Genomic DNA, 14841 nt, shown 5'->3' on the forward strand with positions numbered 1-14841 from the left:
GCTCTGAAGCCTGTGAAACGTGAAACGAATTGATATATTCTGATTTGCTAGTCCGGGCGGTTTCAGCTTTGAGCTTCTTCTGACCCTGTTCGGGCTTATTTAAACCTTAAAAAATCACATTGCTTCTGAGCGCTCAACAGAAAATGTATATACGGAGATTGTGAGGAAAATCACTTGCGAAATACTGCCGCCCCCGCTGAACAAGTGCAAGAGTTTCCCGCTAGTGATTTTCCTCAAAAGACCCATTCAGCAGAATAACTCTGTTTTGATCATTCGTAGGTGAAGCTCCTCTAGCTCAGGAATTGTGCGATGAAACAGGCGGAGTCCATCCAAGCTGGTTATTGTGGCTTTGCGTGGCATTCGGGGTTTTGTTCTTGATCATGTTGATCATCAATATTTTCCTATGCTCCGCCATGACTTGTGCCTGCGCCCGAACTGAGATAATCGAAAAAGAGCCGAGTATAATTGAAGATTACGACCCATACCGCAGTTGGCATGGAAGCCAGTATGGTTCCAGGTAAATTCCGCTTTACTCAACCCCTTTGGTTAATCCCCTAGACTAAGACCAAGTCAAATTCTCTTAGACAATGAAATGAGACTTGAACAGGAATTGTTTGCTTTACAGGGCCAGCCTGAGGATGACTCCCTAGGAGTCAAAACCGGTAGGCAATCAGTAACTATACCCTCTAATTCGATACTGACTTTGAAGCTTAACATTTCCAAAGTGTTTGCACTTCGCCTGGAATTATTCTATGGTCACCATCTATTTTTTGCAATAACGGGAAGTGCGAGCATGTTAGATAGGTGCTCAGTAGTTAGCTTGCATTCTTCAGAAAAAACCAGGAAATCTACATTTAACCCATTAAAAATCGCGTTGTTTTAATGGGACTAATTTCACTTTTCTGCTAGATTTTCGGTAGGAATTCAGTGCACGCTTCCAGCGAAATTTGTTAGTGGAAATGGCCAGTAGGAACAATGGATTTCAGGCCAATTTTTTTATTATTTCCCAACTTGTACCTCTTGAAATTTTTGAGAGTAATCATCCAAATAATCCCTCATAGTTTAACAAAGAGTTGAAAGAAATAACCAAAGTAAATCATAAATAAAAAACGAATAGCCCTTGGCCGTTGGTCCAGGTTGCGAACAAATCTCTTTTGAACCAGCAGTGAGCAAAATTTCAGTAAACCTCAACAAATTTCCATCAGTAACCCCCCTTTAAAGCTTCAATCAGATTCTTTCTTAATCCTTGATAATTTACATTCCCTATGGTGTTAACTAATCCTCATGCTGACTGATGAACCTTTGCCAGTTGCCAACCATTTTCTGCATTGTTTTTCTTTATAGATATTCGCTAAATGGAGCCCCTCAGCACCCCAAAGGCTACACATCTGGGGGCTCAACACTGAACTCAGCTAGGTCGATTTCTTCCCATAGCGATCATTATGCCATCGTCCATTCCCGACCTGGAAGCAGGGGATACAACACGAAAAGTCGGGGTCCTCCTTCACACATTGGAAGTCATTATAGCGGCAAATAATTTAGGTTTTCGAGTGAAATTTTGTGTAAAAACTACCTTTAGAAACTGGCAGCTTGTTGCTGATGCTCGTTGATTAAATTGTAAATATTGGACATGAGTTTAAGGAAATTTGAGTCATCAAAACTCTAGAAGATTTGATTGTTTACCGAAGAAAGCAAAACTGTAATAGACGTTAAACTAGAAACGATGTGGCATATATTTGTAGTCTAAGCTATTAATTGTTACCTTTTATATTTTTATATTTAATAGGTTTTCTGCAATGTTTTAACTGTGCTGATTCAGCAGCGAACTTGTAACCGGATAATTCTGTAAATCAATTATACCTTATTGCATTACAATTTGCAACAACCATATTGTATAAAGTCTGATAATTATGTAAAATGCAATTTTTCTCTGTACATAGAGCGTTGAATAAATTAACTCTATTAATATAAAGTTGTTTATTTATTTTCCTTAGCCGAAAATGTGTGCTCTTCTGTAAGTTTGAGGCTGTTTACAACTAGATATTGCTGGAAACATGTTAATGAATCCAAATGGGATATTTTAGTTAAAAAAAGCAATGACCCCCTATTTAAGAAGAGAACAAAAATGTAGTATAAGTTTATAATAAGAAAATAATATACATTTTCGGTTTTTGTTGTTTTGATTTTATGCGGTTTTTGTGCGTTCCCCAGCTTTAGCCGACGATTTTTTCCTTTATTATTGACTCAAACACTTTATAAATCTATATTTGTAATCTTTTTGCGTCAAAAGGAATCGATTGAGCTCAAAAAACCAGCATGTAAAATTTTGATTTTTGGTTGAAATTTTTCCAAGGGTGGGGGCCGATTATTTGGAAAAATTAAAATTTTCTCAAAATGTCTTAAATTTGACATCATTTTGAACTCACGGACGCGACGAATGCATCAAATTAAATGAAAAACATGGTAGAAGTTTCAGATCCGAAATAATAGACATTTTCGGCACATTTTAAGGGTTTTTTGAGCGATCACGATCTTAAACCGAGGATTTCTTCCTTATTATTAACTCAAACACTTTATAAATGCATATTTTTTACCTTTTTGCATCCAAAGGAATCGATTGAGCTAAAAAACCGACATGTAAAATTTTGAGTTTTGGTCGAAAATTTTCCAAGGGTTGAAGTCAATTTTTTTAAAAAATGAAAATTTTTTCAAAATGCCTTATATTTCACATCATTTGGAGCTCACGGACGCGACGAATGCATCAAATTAATTGAAAAACATGGCCGAAATTTCAGATCCGAAATAATAGACATTTTCAGCACATTTTAACCGTTTTTTGAGCGATCACAATCTTTAACCAAGGATTTCTTCCTTATTCATGACTCAAACATTTTATAAATGCATATTTGTGACATTTTTCGTCGAAAGGAATCGATTGAGCTCAAAAAACCGACATGTAAAATTTTGATTTTTGGTCGAAATTTTTCCAAGGGTGGGGGTCGATTTTTTGGAAAAATAAAAATTTTCTCAAAATGTCTTAAATTTTACATCATTTTGAGCTCACGGACGCGACGAATGCATCAAATTAATTGAAAAACATGGTAGAAGTTTCTGATCGATAATCGATCGACATGTAAAATTTTGATTTTTGGTCGAAATTTTTTCAAGGTTGGTCGGTTTTTTGAAAAAATTTAAATTTTTTCAAAATATCTTAAATTTTACATCATTTTAAGCTCACGGATGCGACGAATGCATCAAATTAATTGAAAAACGTGGTAGAAGTTTCAGCTCCGAAATAATAGACATTTTAGGCACATTTTAAACGTTTTTTGAGCTATCACGATCTTTAACCGATGATTTCTTCTTTATTCTTCACTCAAACACTTTATAAATGCATATTTGTGACTTTTTTGCAGCGAAAGGAATTGATTGAGCTCAAAAAACCGAGATGTAAAATTTTGATTTTTGGTCGAAAATTTTCCAAGGGTGGAGGTCGATTTTTTGAAAAAATAAAAAYTTTCTCAAAATGTCTTAAATTTTACATCATTTTGAGCTCAAGGACGCGACGAATGCATCAAATTAATTGAAAAACATGGTAGAAGTTTCAGATCCGAAATAATCGACATTTTAGGCATATTTTAAAGGTTTTTGAGCTATCGCGATCTTTAACTGATGATTTCTTCCTTATTCCTGACTCAAACACTTTATAAATGCACATTTGTGACATTTTTCGTCGAAAGGAATCGATTGAGCTCAAAAAACCGACATGTAAAATTTTGATTTTTGGTCGACATTTTTCAAAGAGTGGGAGTCGATTTTTGAAAAAAATTTAATTTTCTCAAAATGTCTTAAATTTTATATCATTTTGAGCTCACGGACGCGACGAATGCATCAAATTAATTGAAAAACGTGGTAGAAGTTTCAGATCCGATATAATCGACATTTTCGGCACATTTTAAGCGTTTTTTGAGCAATCACGATCTTTAACCGAGTATTTTTTCCTTATTCTTGACTCAAACACTTTATAAATGCACATATGTGACCTTTTGCATCGAAAGGAATCGATTGAGCTAAAAAAACACGCATGTGAAATTTTGATTTTTGGTCGAAATTTCTCAAAGGGTGGAGGTCGATTTCTTGAAAAAATTAAAATTTTCTCAAAATGTCTTAAATTTTACATCATTTTCAGCTCACGGACGCGAGAAATGTATCGGCTCATTGAAAAACATGCTAGAAGTTTCAGATCCGCATTAACAGACATTTTCGGCACATTTTAAGCGTTTTTTGAGCGTTCATGATCTTTTGCCGACGATTTTTTCCTTATTATTGACCCAAACACTTTATAAATGCACATTTGTGGCCTTCTTACATCAAAAGGAATCGACTGAGCTCAAAAAACACGCATGTAAATTTTTCTAAGGGTGGCTTTGAAAAAAAATCGACTTTTTGCCTTGTTCCTGCCAATAAATGCTTGTGGTTGCCCCTTTAACGGCTCGGATTCAGATCGTTTTATGTAAAGTACCACCATGAAGGAGCGTGTTGATTGCGGTAAATATGGGTACCCGATAGAAATGTACCGGTCGAACAAAGAACGACATCTGTAGCGGCAACAATTAACGAGCTAGTCCTAAACGTGAGACGCGATATCTTGCTGTTATCTGAAGATGTTATCTCGGTAGTATCACCCACGCCTTGGGCACCTATCCGGAGGTCAGCGCGGTACCACCTCATGGTACTTTGGTGCTCTTTTCTTCAGTCCTTGGCCGACACCGTTCGCAACGGCGGTTCAGATTCGATGCCATGACCGCAAGTTCGCGATTCATCACGTACATTTTCTTCGCGGGGTTGATGCAGGCGAAAATCATCCTTGTACATGGTGGTAAGTTAGTCATCCACCTTCACTAAAAATTCGCTACTCAACTTTCCTTGAAACATCCAGGGCTCAGTCTTTCGATCGTACTCAAACAGATTGAGAACAATTTCAAAGTAAAGTGGTTTGTGGAATAACCGCAAAACTGGCCCTTTTGAAAGTGCTTTGATTTGTGTGATTTTTTTTATAAAGAGTGCATGATTTGTAAAGCGTTTTAAGCGCAATTGATTTTTCCGTATTTTGACGCCTTTCATACTTTTAAGGCCGGTTTCCTTTCGTTAAAGTGTACGGCAAAAAAGATTAATCAGTTTCTTCAATTTTTTAAACATGTGTTACAAAATTAATCAAAACATGCTCAAAAACACTTTGTGTCGATGCAACAGGGTGTAAATAAAGCTGGCTGTAATAAACCTTCTAGTGCAATTTATTTTTATCAGTTTCACTTCAAAAAAGTTAAAGCATACTTTCATACCCAAAACGTTTAAAAATTGAACTTATTAAGAGTGCAAGTACAAGTCGGGCCATTAGCCTGGCACAAACAAGCAAAGCACATAAATAAGCCATTCGATCCTGAACATTAATTAGAATGACCATGCAATGGCAAAATTTGGCTAAAAGCATTGTTTTTAGCCTAAAGATGTTTAAAAACCGCAATTAGCAGGTAAAAACTGTGTGCAATTTTCCATTTCAGTCGCAGTTGAAAACAGCACATTTTATTGTCTAATCTGAACTTATACAGTGTTTTAGCTGTTTTTCTAAGCCATTGAGGGATTTGAAAATTGAGAGAACATCTAAGCTTAAGCAGGAAACTTTTCTTACTTAAGAAATAAATTGTTGAACAGTACCATTTTGTATGGTATTTTGAGGCAACAAACAAGCAAAAATAAAAGAGCGTATATGAGAGAAATTAAGTATCTGTATTATCAACAACTGAAAACGCACCCAAGAAAACCATTGCAAAATTGTCAATTTAGCTGTGCATTTTCTGCTTGAATTGACTTGCCAATAATTGCATTTCCATTGGTGGATCATAAGTAATAAAAATTAAAAACTAATTTACAATACACGGTGATCGGGTTCTGGGCATGATATTGAATGATGATTAGTGGCAGTGATTTATTTCGTCCAACAAACCACAGCAGGAATTGGTCTCAGATTTTAATAAGTTTTTTGCCTGATGCAGGTGCGCGATACCAGATTTATACAACAAGATATGCAAATGTTGAATTATAATATACACAGGCCATGATACGCTTATACCAGCAAGCACGACTAATAGGGCTAAAGCCGCTAATTGAAATTTATCTTCGGAGAATCGAAATAAATCCGAGTTCGTTTTCATAATGTTCAACAGTTTCCAATGAACTTTACACCTGAGTATCGTTTTACATTTTACACGTACCCAAACAAAAGATGCAACGGCGGAAAAATGCAAAAGGCGAAACGGGCTTAAGAGCGCTTAAAAGAACGGTCAAAGTGATTAAAGTCTGTAGAGTATGGAGGACATGTGTCATCGCGCTCCGAGCGTTTCGCTTTTTGTTTGTAGCGTTTTCCTCGTCTACGCAATACGGAACAATTAAGTGGCTAGGTCGAAGCCCTTTTGACAATACCGTTAAAATAGCCATTTACTACAAGTTCCTACAGGTGTTGCGTAAGTCACGATTGCCTATGCAAACAATCATTTCATTCCTTTTGTCCCAGTAACTTTTATTCGTTCATAATTATATGATCAGTTTTTTCGGGGCTGCACCATCTGATTGTCTTTGGACTATTGTTCTGCGAACATGGAGCTACACGAGGGGAATTAATCAGAAGGGGCGTTACAGGTCATTTGCTTTCTGCACTTTTCACTTAAATGTTTTTGTGCTTCTACATATAAGCTTTTTGAATTTTTTAAATAGTTTTATTCACGTTTTTCTACCTCAATGTTTCCGCTTTAAAACATCAATTTTTTCCTTGTTTCTATGGCATTTATAAAAGTATATTCATGCTTTTTGGCTGCTCCAACGTGTGGGTGTTTAGTTGTTGACCCCATTCTATTAAAACGTTTGCTAAAATTGCAATTAAATAATGAGTTCAATTTTTCTACGCAAGTTTTACATTTTTCTGTATTTTTGCAGCTTCATTCAATTTTTAGAAGGCGCATTCATGTATGTCGTTGTTTTACTTAGTCGATATTTCATATTTTTCCAACGGATTGCCGCTGTTTATAGTTATGCAGACGCTTGCTTAATAAAATCTTTTTGGATTCGTTAAAATAAAGCGTTTGTTCATGAAAGTTTATATGACTTTTATTGTAAGATTGCAAATTATTTCTCTAGTTGCTTATTAAATGTGTAATCGACGGTATAAATAGCATCAGATCAGATGGTACTTCTTGCTTCTACGTTAACAAGTTTTATTGATGGCACATTTATAATTTTTTGTTTATGGTTTCTTCTCAAATATTTTCACTTTAAGACATGAATTTTCTCTTCATATTCCTTGTTGTCTGCTTCAATAGTTGGGCTTTACATATCGATCTCGTAAAGCCCGAGTATTAAAAAAAACGATTAACAATTTCTGCCCCTTTTGTACTTTTGGCAGTCTAGTTTAATTTTTAATAAGCACATTTCGAAGTATTTTCTCTAAGTTTCTCAACAGGTCGCCGTTTTTTATATTTTTATCGAATTTTCTAAGTACTTACTTAATGAAAGCTTTTTCGGCTCTGTGAATAGCATCGGTCATACCAAAATATGCGTATAATAAGGCATTTTTCCATGAAAATATTTAGGTGTTTTTTGCTTGTATGTTTGCATTTTTTTTCCTAGTTGCTTAACAATAGCTCAATCTACCGTGAAAAAAAAACATCAGATTTGCCAAAATGACCCTTAAAATAAGTCGCTCAAGCATGGAAATCATACGGTGCTTTCTGTTTCTAAGTTAACAAGTTTTATTGTTGCCATTATGATAATTTTTATTCACGTTTTTCCACCCAAAGATTTTCGCTTTGGGTCTTTTCGCCTCATTTTTCATTTTTTCACTTGTATTTATGGCATTAAAAAAATAGTTTTTGCTCTCCTGCTTCAAAATTTGGGTTTCTAGATATCGACCCCATACAGCCTGATTCTAAGAAAATTGCTTATTAAAACGAAAATTAAAGAAATAGTTTTTGCATGATTGATTCTCGTGTGCAAGTTTGCTTACAAACGCGAATTATTTCTCAGTTTCTGCATAAATGCTCGATCGACTGTGTGAACAGCATTAGACGTACCAAAATGCCCTTAGAGAACAAAGCGTTTATGCCTGAAAGTCAAAAGATTTTTTCTTTGTAAGCAAGTTATTTTGCCAAATTATTCGATTCGAGGAATTTCAAATCCCAAAAAAATTATAATTTAAAAACATAAATTGAAACTTTCTGCCAAATTTTTGGGCCAAATTGTTCCATTTTCAAAATAGTCGCCTGTAAAAGTTCGACTTGTCGATTTTGCTAACGCTATTCAGACAACTTTTGAAGACGTTTCCAGAGAAGTTTTCTCAATTAGTTTACTACTTGTTGCGTACTTTCAGCGCCTTTTTCCAAATATTTTTTTCCTTACAATTTGTTCTGTGTTGTTCAAAAATTCTTCAAAATCAGCATCGTCGTGCCGAAGCCAAATTATAGGGCCAAAAAAAAATCGTTTCCTTTCAAACATTTTCATTGTTAGTCACTCAATTCTCGTGCCTGCAGATTTTTTAATTAGTTCGCATTTTAATTGAGAAGCAACTTCATCAATCGCTTCCTCACATTGAACCATCTTCTCAAACTTCTCACTTGCAGCCTTTCTTCCCATGCAAGTTTCTCATCTAAATAAATGACTTCGGGTAAAAAGGGCACCACCACACTTGATCTATTAGATCCCAAATTAGATCAATTGCAAACATTAGTATGTATGAGACGGGATGATGAGAAGAGCAACAAAAAACCATCGACAATAATTATTCTGTCGTTCTGCATCGACCAGAACAATCAAATCACTAGTTGCATGCACAGTTTCAAACTCGCCGGCTTTTCTATTCATGTATTCCTGACTCTGCTGCATCAAGATAATAAATCTTCTGCAAAAGACAAGCCGCTGTTTTGGTGTGGTCGGCCACACTAGCGATTTTACCTTCAGGCCGGTAGGTGTTGGCTGAAGAAATTGACTCAAACCAATCGACATCGCTATCGATCATCCGTTAGATCTAATCATCAAAACTGTTATTTAATCAGTTTTCTATGTCTGCACGGAAAACATGGCACTGATCTAGTTTGATTAAAGATGAATGGGAGAATGTTCCGCGAAAAGTCTGCTAATCAGAGTTGTTCTCAGAAGGATCCTAAGAATAATTTCACGGTGGACAATGGGAAAACAACTTGTTAGCAAACAGCTACCTAAACTCAGACAACTATTCTGGAACCCGTGTTTGTTTAACTTCTCCTTTACCTTAATATCTTTAATTCATATCCCCATTTAATTGAAAAATTGCTCGTTCTCACCACCCCAATTAAGCGCTTGAGAGTGAGTGGCTGAAAACTTAATGAGACGCTCTTACTTAGTTCTCAGGACCTTGTTACTATTTCGCATTCGTTAACGTATCTTGAAGCCCGTCGCTGTTAATTAACGAAAAAACATAGAAATTATCATTATTTATCAAATAATTATTATTATATACTCAAGCACATGTTTCTCTCAGCATTGTTAAGCCGATGGCTACATGATATTGCGTTATTCCTGTGAGATGACTTTTTAATATTTATAATAACTGTACGTTATACGTCTTATATTGTCTTCAGCTGCACAAAGTGGAAAATTTGCTTGTTTCAGATTGCTGGTACGACAGTAAGAAGCACGAGGAAAATTCGGAAGTACTCACAGGGGAACCTTGCCTGAACTGCACCTGCAGCAGAGGCGCCTTGTTGTGCTACTTGAGAGTGTGTCCAAAGCTGCCCAATCCTCCACCACCAGGCTGCATTTTACTGCACAGATTCAAAACATGCTGTCCCGAGCTGATTTGTTCAGGTGGGAAGCTTTTAAACGAGCAAACTGAGTCTAATCTAGGTTCTCATCAAGATTTCCATGATGGGGGCAACAGCGTGGAAGCCAGAGCGGAACCGCACGCCAATCTGGACGTACCCTCCGATGAGAACAACTTGTATGAGAATGGTTAGGAAAATTCTACCTAAGCAAAGAAAAAATGAGTTTTTCGGGCCTTCGTTGCGCATTAAAGCTCCCAGCAAGGCTGAAAGCACGGAAAACTCACCATTTTTTCCACTTAATAATTACAAATGGGTTCCGCAGCTTGCATTTCAAATGGGAGCATTTACGGTTCGGGTTCTGCAATGCACAGTTCCTCAATGTGCGAATATTGTTACTGTTTATCCGGCAAGCAAGTGTGTGTTAAGCCCAAATGTTTACTGTTCATCGAGGGCTGCCAGCCCATCTATGAGACATCCAGCTGTTGTCCTGTTAGGTGAGTGGCTGCAGTGCTTGTGTATTTTAAAAAAATATATATTTTTCCTGTGGGGAAAAACAGATATAACTGCACTCGCACTTTAACAACACTGCAAGTGGCCACGCAAAAGCCTTCCACTACTACTGCTGGTTACGAGAAAAAGACTCCCGTCGGGTGTAAGTATGGAAAATTGGGACTTAGTTGACTTTGAATAATTCCCAACCAATCAAGTATTTTCTGAATTCCTGCAGCTGGATGTTTAGTGGAAAGCGCTTACCATCCCGAAGGATCCAAAGTGGTGGGAATCGGACACTCTGTATGCGATAACTGTTACTGCTTGAGGGGCCTGTTGAGGTGCGAACCTCTGTCCTGTGCCCCGCCCCTTTTGGGCTGCACCCCCGTGGTGAAATCTGGGGAATGTTGCGCTGCTAGCTATAATTGTAGTAAGTAAGTTTACTTCTTCTGTTTCCTAAAAATCCTTCATCTAACCGATAGAAAACGCGTGCTGCATCAACTGCAAAGTCCTTCAAGAGTCGTGGTGTTTTGCGTTTTCCAGATGGTACTCTTGAAGTGGAACCCGAGCCCAACTATGGCCTGTTTCCCATCATCAGCAAAGAGTACTCAAAACTGCGCAAAGAAGTTAACAGACAATCTGCAGATGGAGTGGTGACAGGGGCACCTTTTTACGTGCAAGTTGAAGATATTTCAAAAGCCACCCCGAAATTGGGGGTGCAGCGCAGCCCTGAAACGTTTGGAACCACCAGGCAGTTTTTCAGCGCAAATTTCCAGCCAAGCAGCACTCAGAAGCCACTTGGAGATACAGCTGAAGACGATAAGTTTTTCCTCATCAGCAGTTCGAGGCACAGAAGCTCGACAGAGAGGAATATCGTTTCGTCCGAGCCACCCAAAAGCGACGATGCAGACTATTTTGGAAGTTTGAACATTTTCGACCTTGTCGGCTCTTTGCTCGATGGCAAAAGCTACCGGAAAGTTGACACTATTTCAGCAGAAGATCTGAAGAACTCCCTAACAGAGGATGGCATGAGTGCGTCCACTGAACCCTTAGCTACACGGGCAACAACGGGTTTTCCGGATTTTTCCACCAATGAGCCCGACAGCACTGAAACAGGTCTGGCAATGAGCACAACTGAAGAAAGCGATGATTTGGTGACAGTCACTGCTATCCTCAATTCAACCGACTGCAACAACGGCATTGAGAGCCACTTCAAGAACGGTTGGGCAGTGAAATATTCTGTATTTTTTTGTTGATTTTTGTAATTTTTCAGATCAGCCAGTAGATCCGATTGAAATCAATCACTTGGCAGAAGGTCGCACTGACTTGGTGGCCACCAGCACGGATTTTCAAACGGAAGATTATGCATATTTTTCCTCGCCGGAAAATCTTCCAACTGAAGAAGTGGATTATGAGAGCCCCAACGGGAGGAATAGGGTGAAAATTGGGGGTTCGAAACTGCCCCCAGACATTGAGGCGATTTTAAACATCACCAACCAGAAAATCGAAGACTTCGACTATGACTACAAGGAACCAACGTTGCCTCCGTCGTTGCCCAATTTGAAGTCAGTTGAAGCGCTCCTCATTCATCTCCGTATCTTCTGCTAATCTGGAAACGCATTTTGCAGGATTATCCCGTTTCTGGCCACGGATGCTCTGGATGTTATCAAGGACTCCCCCAAAGACCCCACGGACCAACTTGAGGACAAAGCAGACAACATGGAACTGGAACAGAGTTCGAATTTGTTCAAGCCTCCAGTAAAAACTGAAGGTATTCACGCGTCCTCCATTGAGGCAGGATTATCTGAGTATCCTGCGTTGCAGGTGGATTTGTGCCAAAGGCTCCCAGCACTGATTCGTTTTACAACAGCATTTTTGCAAAAAAACCTCCAGTCAAACATGTGGAGCCGGACGCAAGCGTTAAAGGTAGGAAGGACTTTTTCTGGCATCCTCCTCATTGACTGGACGTACTTTTAGTGACCAACTGCCTTTCCAGAGGCCAGGAAATCGCGCACGGCATGGAAGTCCCCTCAGATTTACCCTGCGTGACTTGTAGTTGCTTTTTTGGAAATATAGCTTGTCAAAAGGTGACCTGTCCTCCTCCGGAGCCTGGATGCTCCAGAGAACCGGCAGCGCTTTGCTGCCCCAATTACGCCTGCAGTGAGATTTCCTGCCCAGTAGATTGGTTTAATTACCGGTTAAATCACAGCCCAATTCCTTTGCAGATCAGCAGAAAGTGCCACTTTTGGAGCCGGCAAAGTTGCCGCAGGAAATCGTCCCTGTGGCCGGGGGAATGGTGCAGTTGGCTCCCTTCAAGGATGTCATCAGAACGGAACCAGCCCCAAACCTGCAGAGTTTAATTGGAGACCGAGCTTCGCTTCAAACCACCAGCAGCTCCACACCAGCCACTCTCGCAGGTAAAAGGAGATTGAGTGAAACACTGCCTTTGCTATAGTTTTCCTGGTTTGGCAGAGTTGAGCTCTGATCGACCAACAACAGCAGCTGCAGACAAACAGCCAGAATCCAGCTTTGACGAGCTGCTGAAGTTCATCTTCTCGGGAACACCCGATGTAATCGAAAAACCAATCAGCCACAACCCGTCTTTAGACAAAAACAAGCCCACAGTTGTGCAAATCAAGTCGGTATCGCCCACTGATGAGAAACCCGAACTGCAGCTAATCAAGCCAATCAACGACAACACTCTGGATGGTTCGGGAGCTGACGTGAACAAAACCGAAGCTGTTTGCACCAAATGCGATGAAGCTGAAGACTCCCCAGCTGGGACAGCTGCAGAACACCAGCCAATGGGGTCGAGTTCCAAAAAAATAGCAAAAGGAGATCAAAAGGGCAGCTTAGTGGGCGTGGGTCTGCTGAAGCTGGCAGGATGCAACATTTACGGGCGCATGTACAGGGTGGGCAGGATAATTTCCGAGTTATCAGGGCCTTGTTTAGAGTGCAAGTGTACGGAAGTGGGGGTGCAATGTATTGAGCTGAGATGTACAAAAAATAATGGAAAAATTAAAAATTGAAGTGCCCAATCTGAATGAGTGGATGGTTTGGGGCATTTCCAGCGATTCCTTTTCTAGAGGTGTTCTGTATAAAAAAGATGAGTGGATAGAGCTGATGTTAGACGTAAGAGCAAGATCTTGCCAGTATTTTTATGGTGTTTGTTTAGGAGTTTGGAAGTATGCAAGGTGGACAGGAGTCAAATTAACGTTTTAGCCACCTCAAATATGTTTATGGGATAGTGATCAATGTTTAAAAAATTGAGCGAATTGAGACTTTGAGGAAAATGCAAATACTTTTGCCACTTTGCATACGGTAATATTAGATTGTACCTCTTAACAAGCCGGACTTCACATGCATAATTCATCAGTTTTCAAGAGTCTTACATCATTTGATAAATTATTCGGGAGTTGAAGCAAATACGACTGGGAGATATTTTTGATTGAATATACAGCTTTTATTTTTAGGTTCGATGCAAGACTTTTGCCACTAAACATTAATTTATTCCACATTCATTCGTCCATAGGATTGTGCCATTCATACATTAATTATCACCATAGTTCACTTTACCATAGAATTTTACGCAATAGAATAAGAGGCTATAAATGTATAGGAACCAAAATCCACTCGTAGTTTTAACGCAAATGTCGATTTTTGCAAAAAATTCATTGGGTTGAAGAAATTCAATATTCACCTTTCTAAAAATGGAACAATGTTTGAAGGTGCGCATATTTTTAAATTGTTAATTAGACAAATGTATTGCGAAATGTGCACGCTTAAAATAGGCTGCTTAGGTAAAATAGAGGCTAAACAGGATTCTGAGCAATCGGACATAAGCAAAATATTATATAATCTTTGTGAGAAAGCTTGTGTCTGTTTTATTTTAGACTTTCAGACTATTCTTGGGTGTTCTACCATCCACGTCTGGCAAACTGATGTTTAACAAACTCACCTTAACCATTCTTCAAAAAAATCAGTTATGAACAGAACACTTTCAAGTTTAATTTGCGCTTTCGCTTTCATTTTTCAGGCTGCTTAATACGAAAATAATGATTTAAATTTAGCAGATGCTGCGAATTCAGCCAACTGCTCACTTTTTAATTTTCATTAGGAAGATGGCTTGAAACTGATATGTGCCTATTAACCTATTACCTCATTTTTGCACCGAATCAACAGTGTAAGTGAAGGATAACAGAAAAATATGCCGATGCAATTGCTAGTAGGAGTCGCTAATTGCCCCAAGCGTGTATGGCTTAGATATGTGTAATTTATATATAAAATATCCTCTCAGTGGATTAGTCTGGCGTGGTTATTAAAAATTAATATTTGCTTCAACCGGTCGCTCCACACACCAAAAGATTATTTTAAAATGGGGAACTTTACAAGTTTTTCGGTATGGAAACTTGAATTGGATTTTCCATTATTTTGTTCCTGAGATGTGCAAGTGCCTAGTGGAGAAATGGAAGGTTTGTATAGTTTTATATTAAACCTAGAAGGT

The 14841-nt window shown here is 38.4% G+C and overlaps 3 protein-coding genes across 4 annotated transcripts in view; all 3 read left to right on the plus strand.

The window, feature by feature from the left end:
* LOC109545561 overlaps window positions 1–1968 on the plus strand; it is a 16939-nt gene extending 14971 nt beyond the window's left edge. The window contains exons 6-8 of one of the 2 annotated variants that reach the window (XM_048666673.1): window positions 280–517; window positions 626–662; window positions 1345–1430. In XM_048666673.1, the coding sequence (XP_048522630.1) occupies window positions 280–517; window positions 626–650 (263 nt within the window). In that variant the 3' untranslated portion in view covers window positions 651–662; window positions 1345–1430. Of the gene's footprint in view, window positions 1–279; window positions 518–625; window positions 663–1344 lie in introns of both variants that reach the window. The other variant, XM_048666672.1, reaches the window with a different exon arrangement.
* A 2736-nt stretch (window positions 1969–4704) lies between these two features.
* LOC109545606 lies at window positions 4705–14209 on the plus strand. The gene is made up of 13 exons (XM_019916390.2): window positions 4705–4879; window positions 9697–9891; window positions 9943–10035; window positions 10171–10342; window positions 10406–10500; window positions 10576–10767; window positions 10881–11558; window positions 11611–11902; window positions 11966–12108; window positions 12162–12263; window positions 12315–12497; window positions 12563–12754; window positions 12810–14209. The coding sequence occupies exons 1-13, from the start codon at window positions 4801–4803 to the stop codon at window positions 13364–13366; spliced, it is 2973 nt and encodes a 990-aa protein (XP_019771949.2). The 5' UTR covers window positions 4705–4800; the 3' UTR covers window positions 13367–14209.
* Window positions 14210–14474: 265 nt separating this feature from the next.
* The window catches only part of LOC109545601 (protein rhomboid), a 2446-nt gene continuing 2079 nt past the window's right edge, over window positions 14475–14841 (plus strand). The window contains exon 1 of the mRNA XM_019916382.2: window positions 14475–14809. Coding sequence (XP_019771941.2) covers window positions 14803–14809 — 7 coding nt within the window. The 5' untranslated portion in view covers window positions 14475–14802. The remainder of the gene's footprint in view (window positions 14810–14841) is intronic.

The sequence above is a fragment of the Dendroctonus ponderosae genome, unplaced genomic scaffold (assembly GCF_020466585.1).
Source record: "Dendroctonus ponderosae isolate FM_Combo_2020 unplaced genomic scaffold, Dpon_F_20191213v2 Dpon_F_20191213_5, whole genome shotgun sequence".
Lineage (NCBI taxonomy): Eukaryota > Metazoa > Arthropoda > Insecta > Coleoptera > Curculionidae > Dendroctonus > Dendroctonus ponderosae.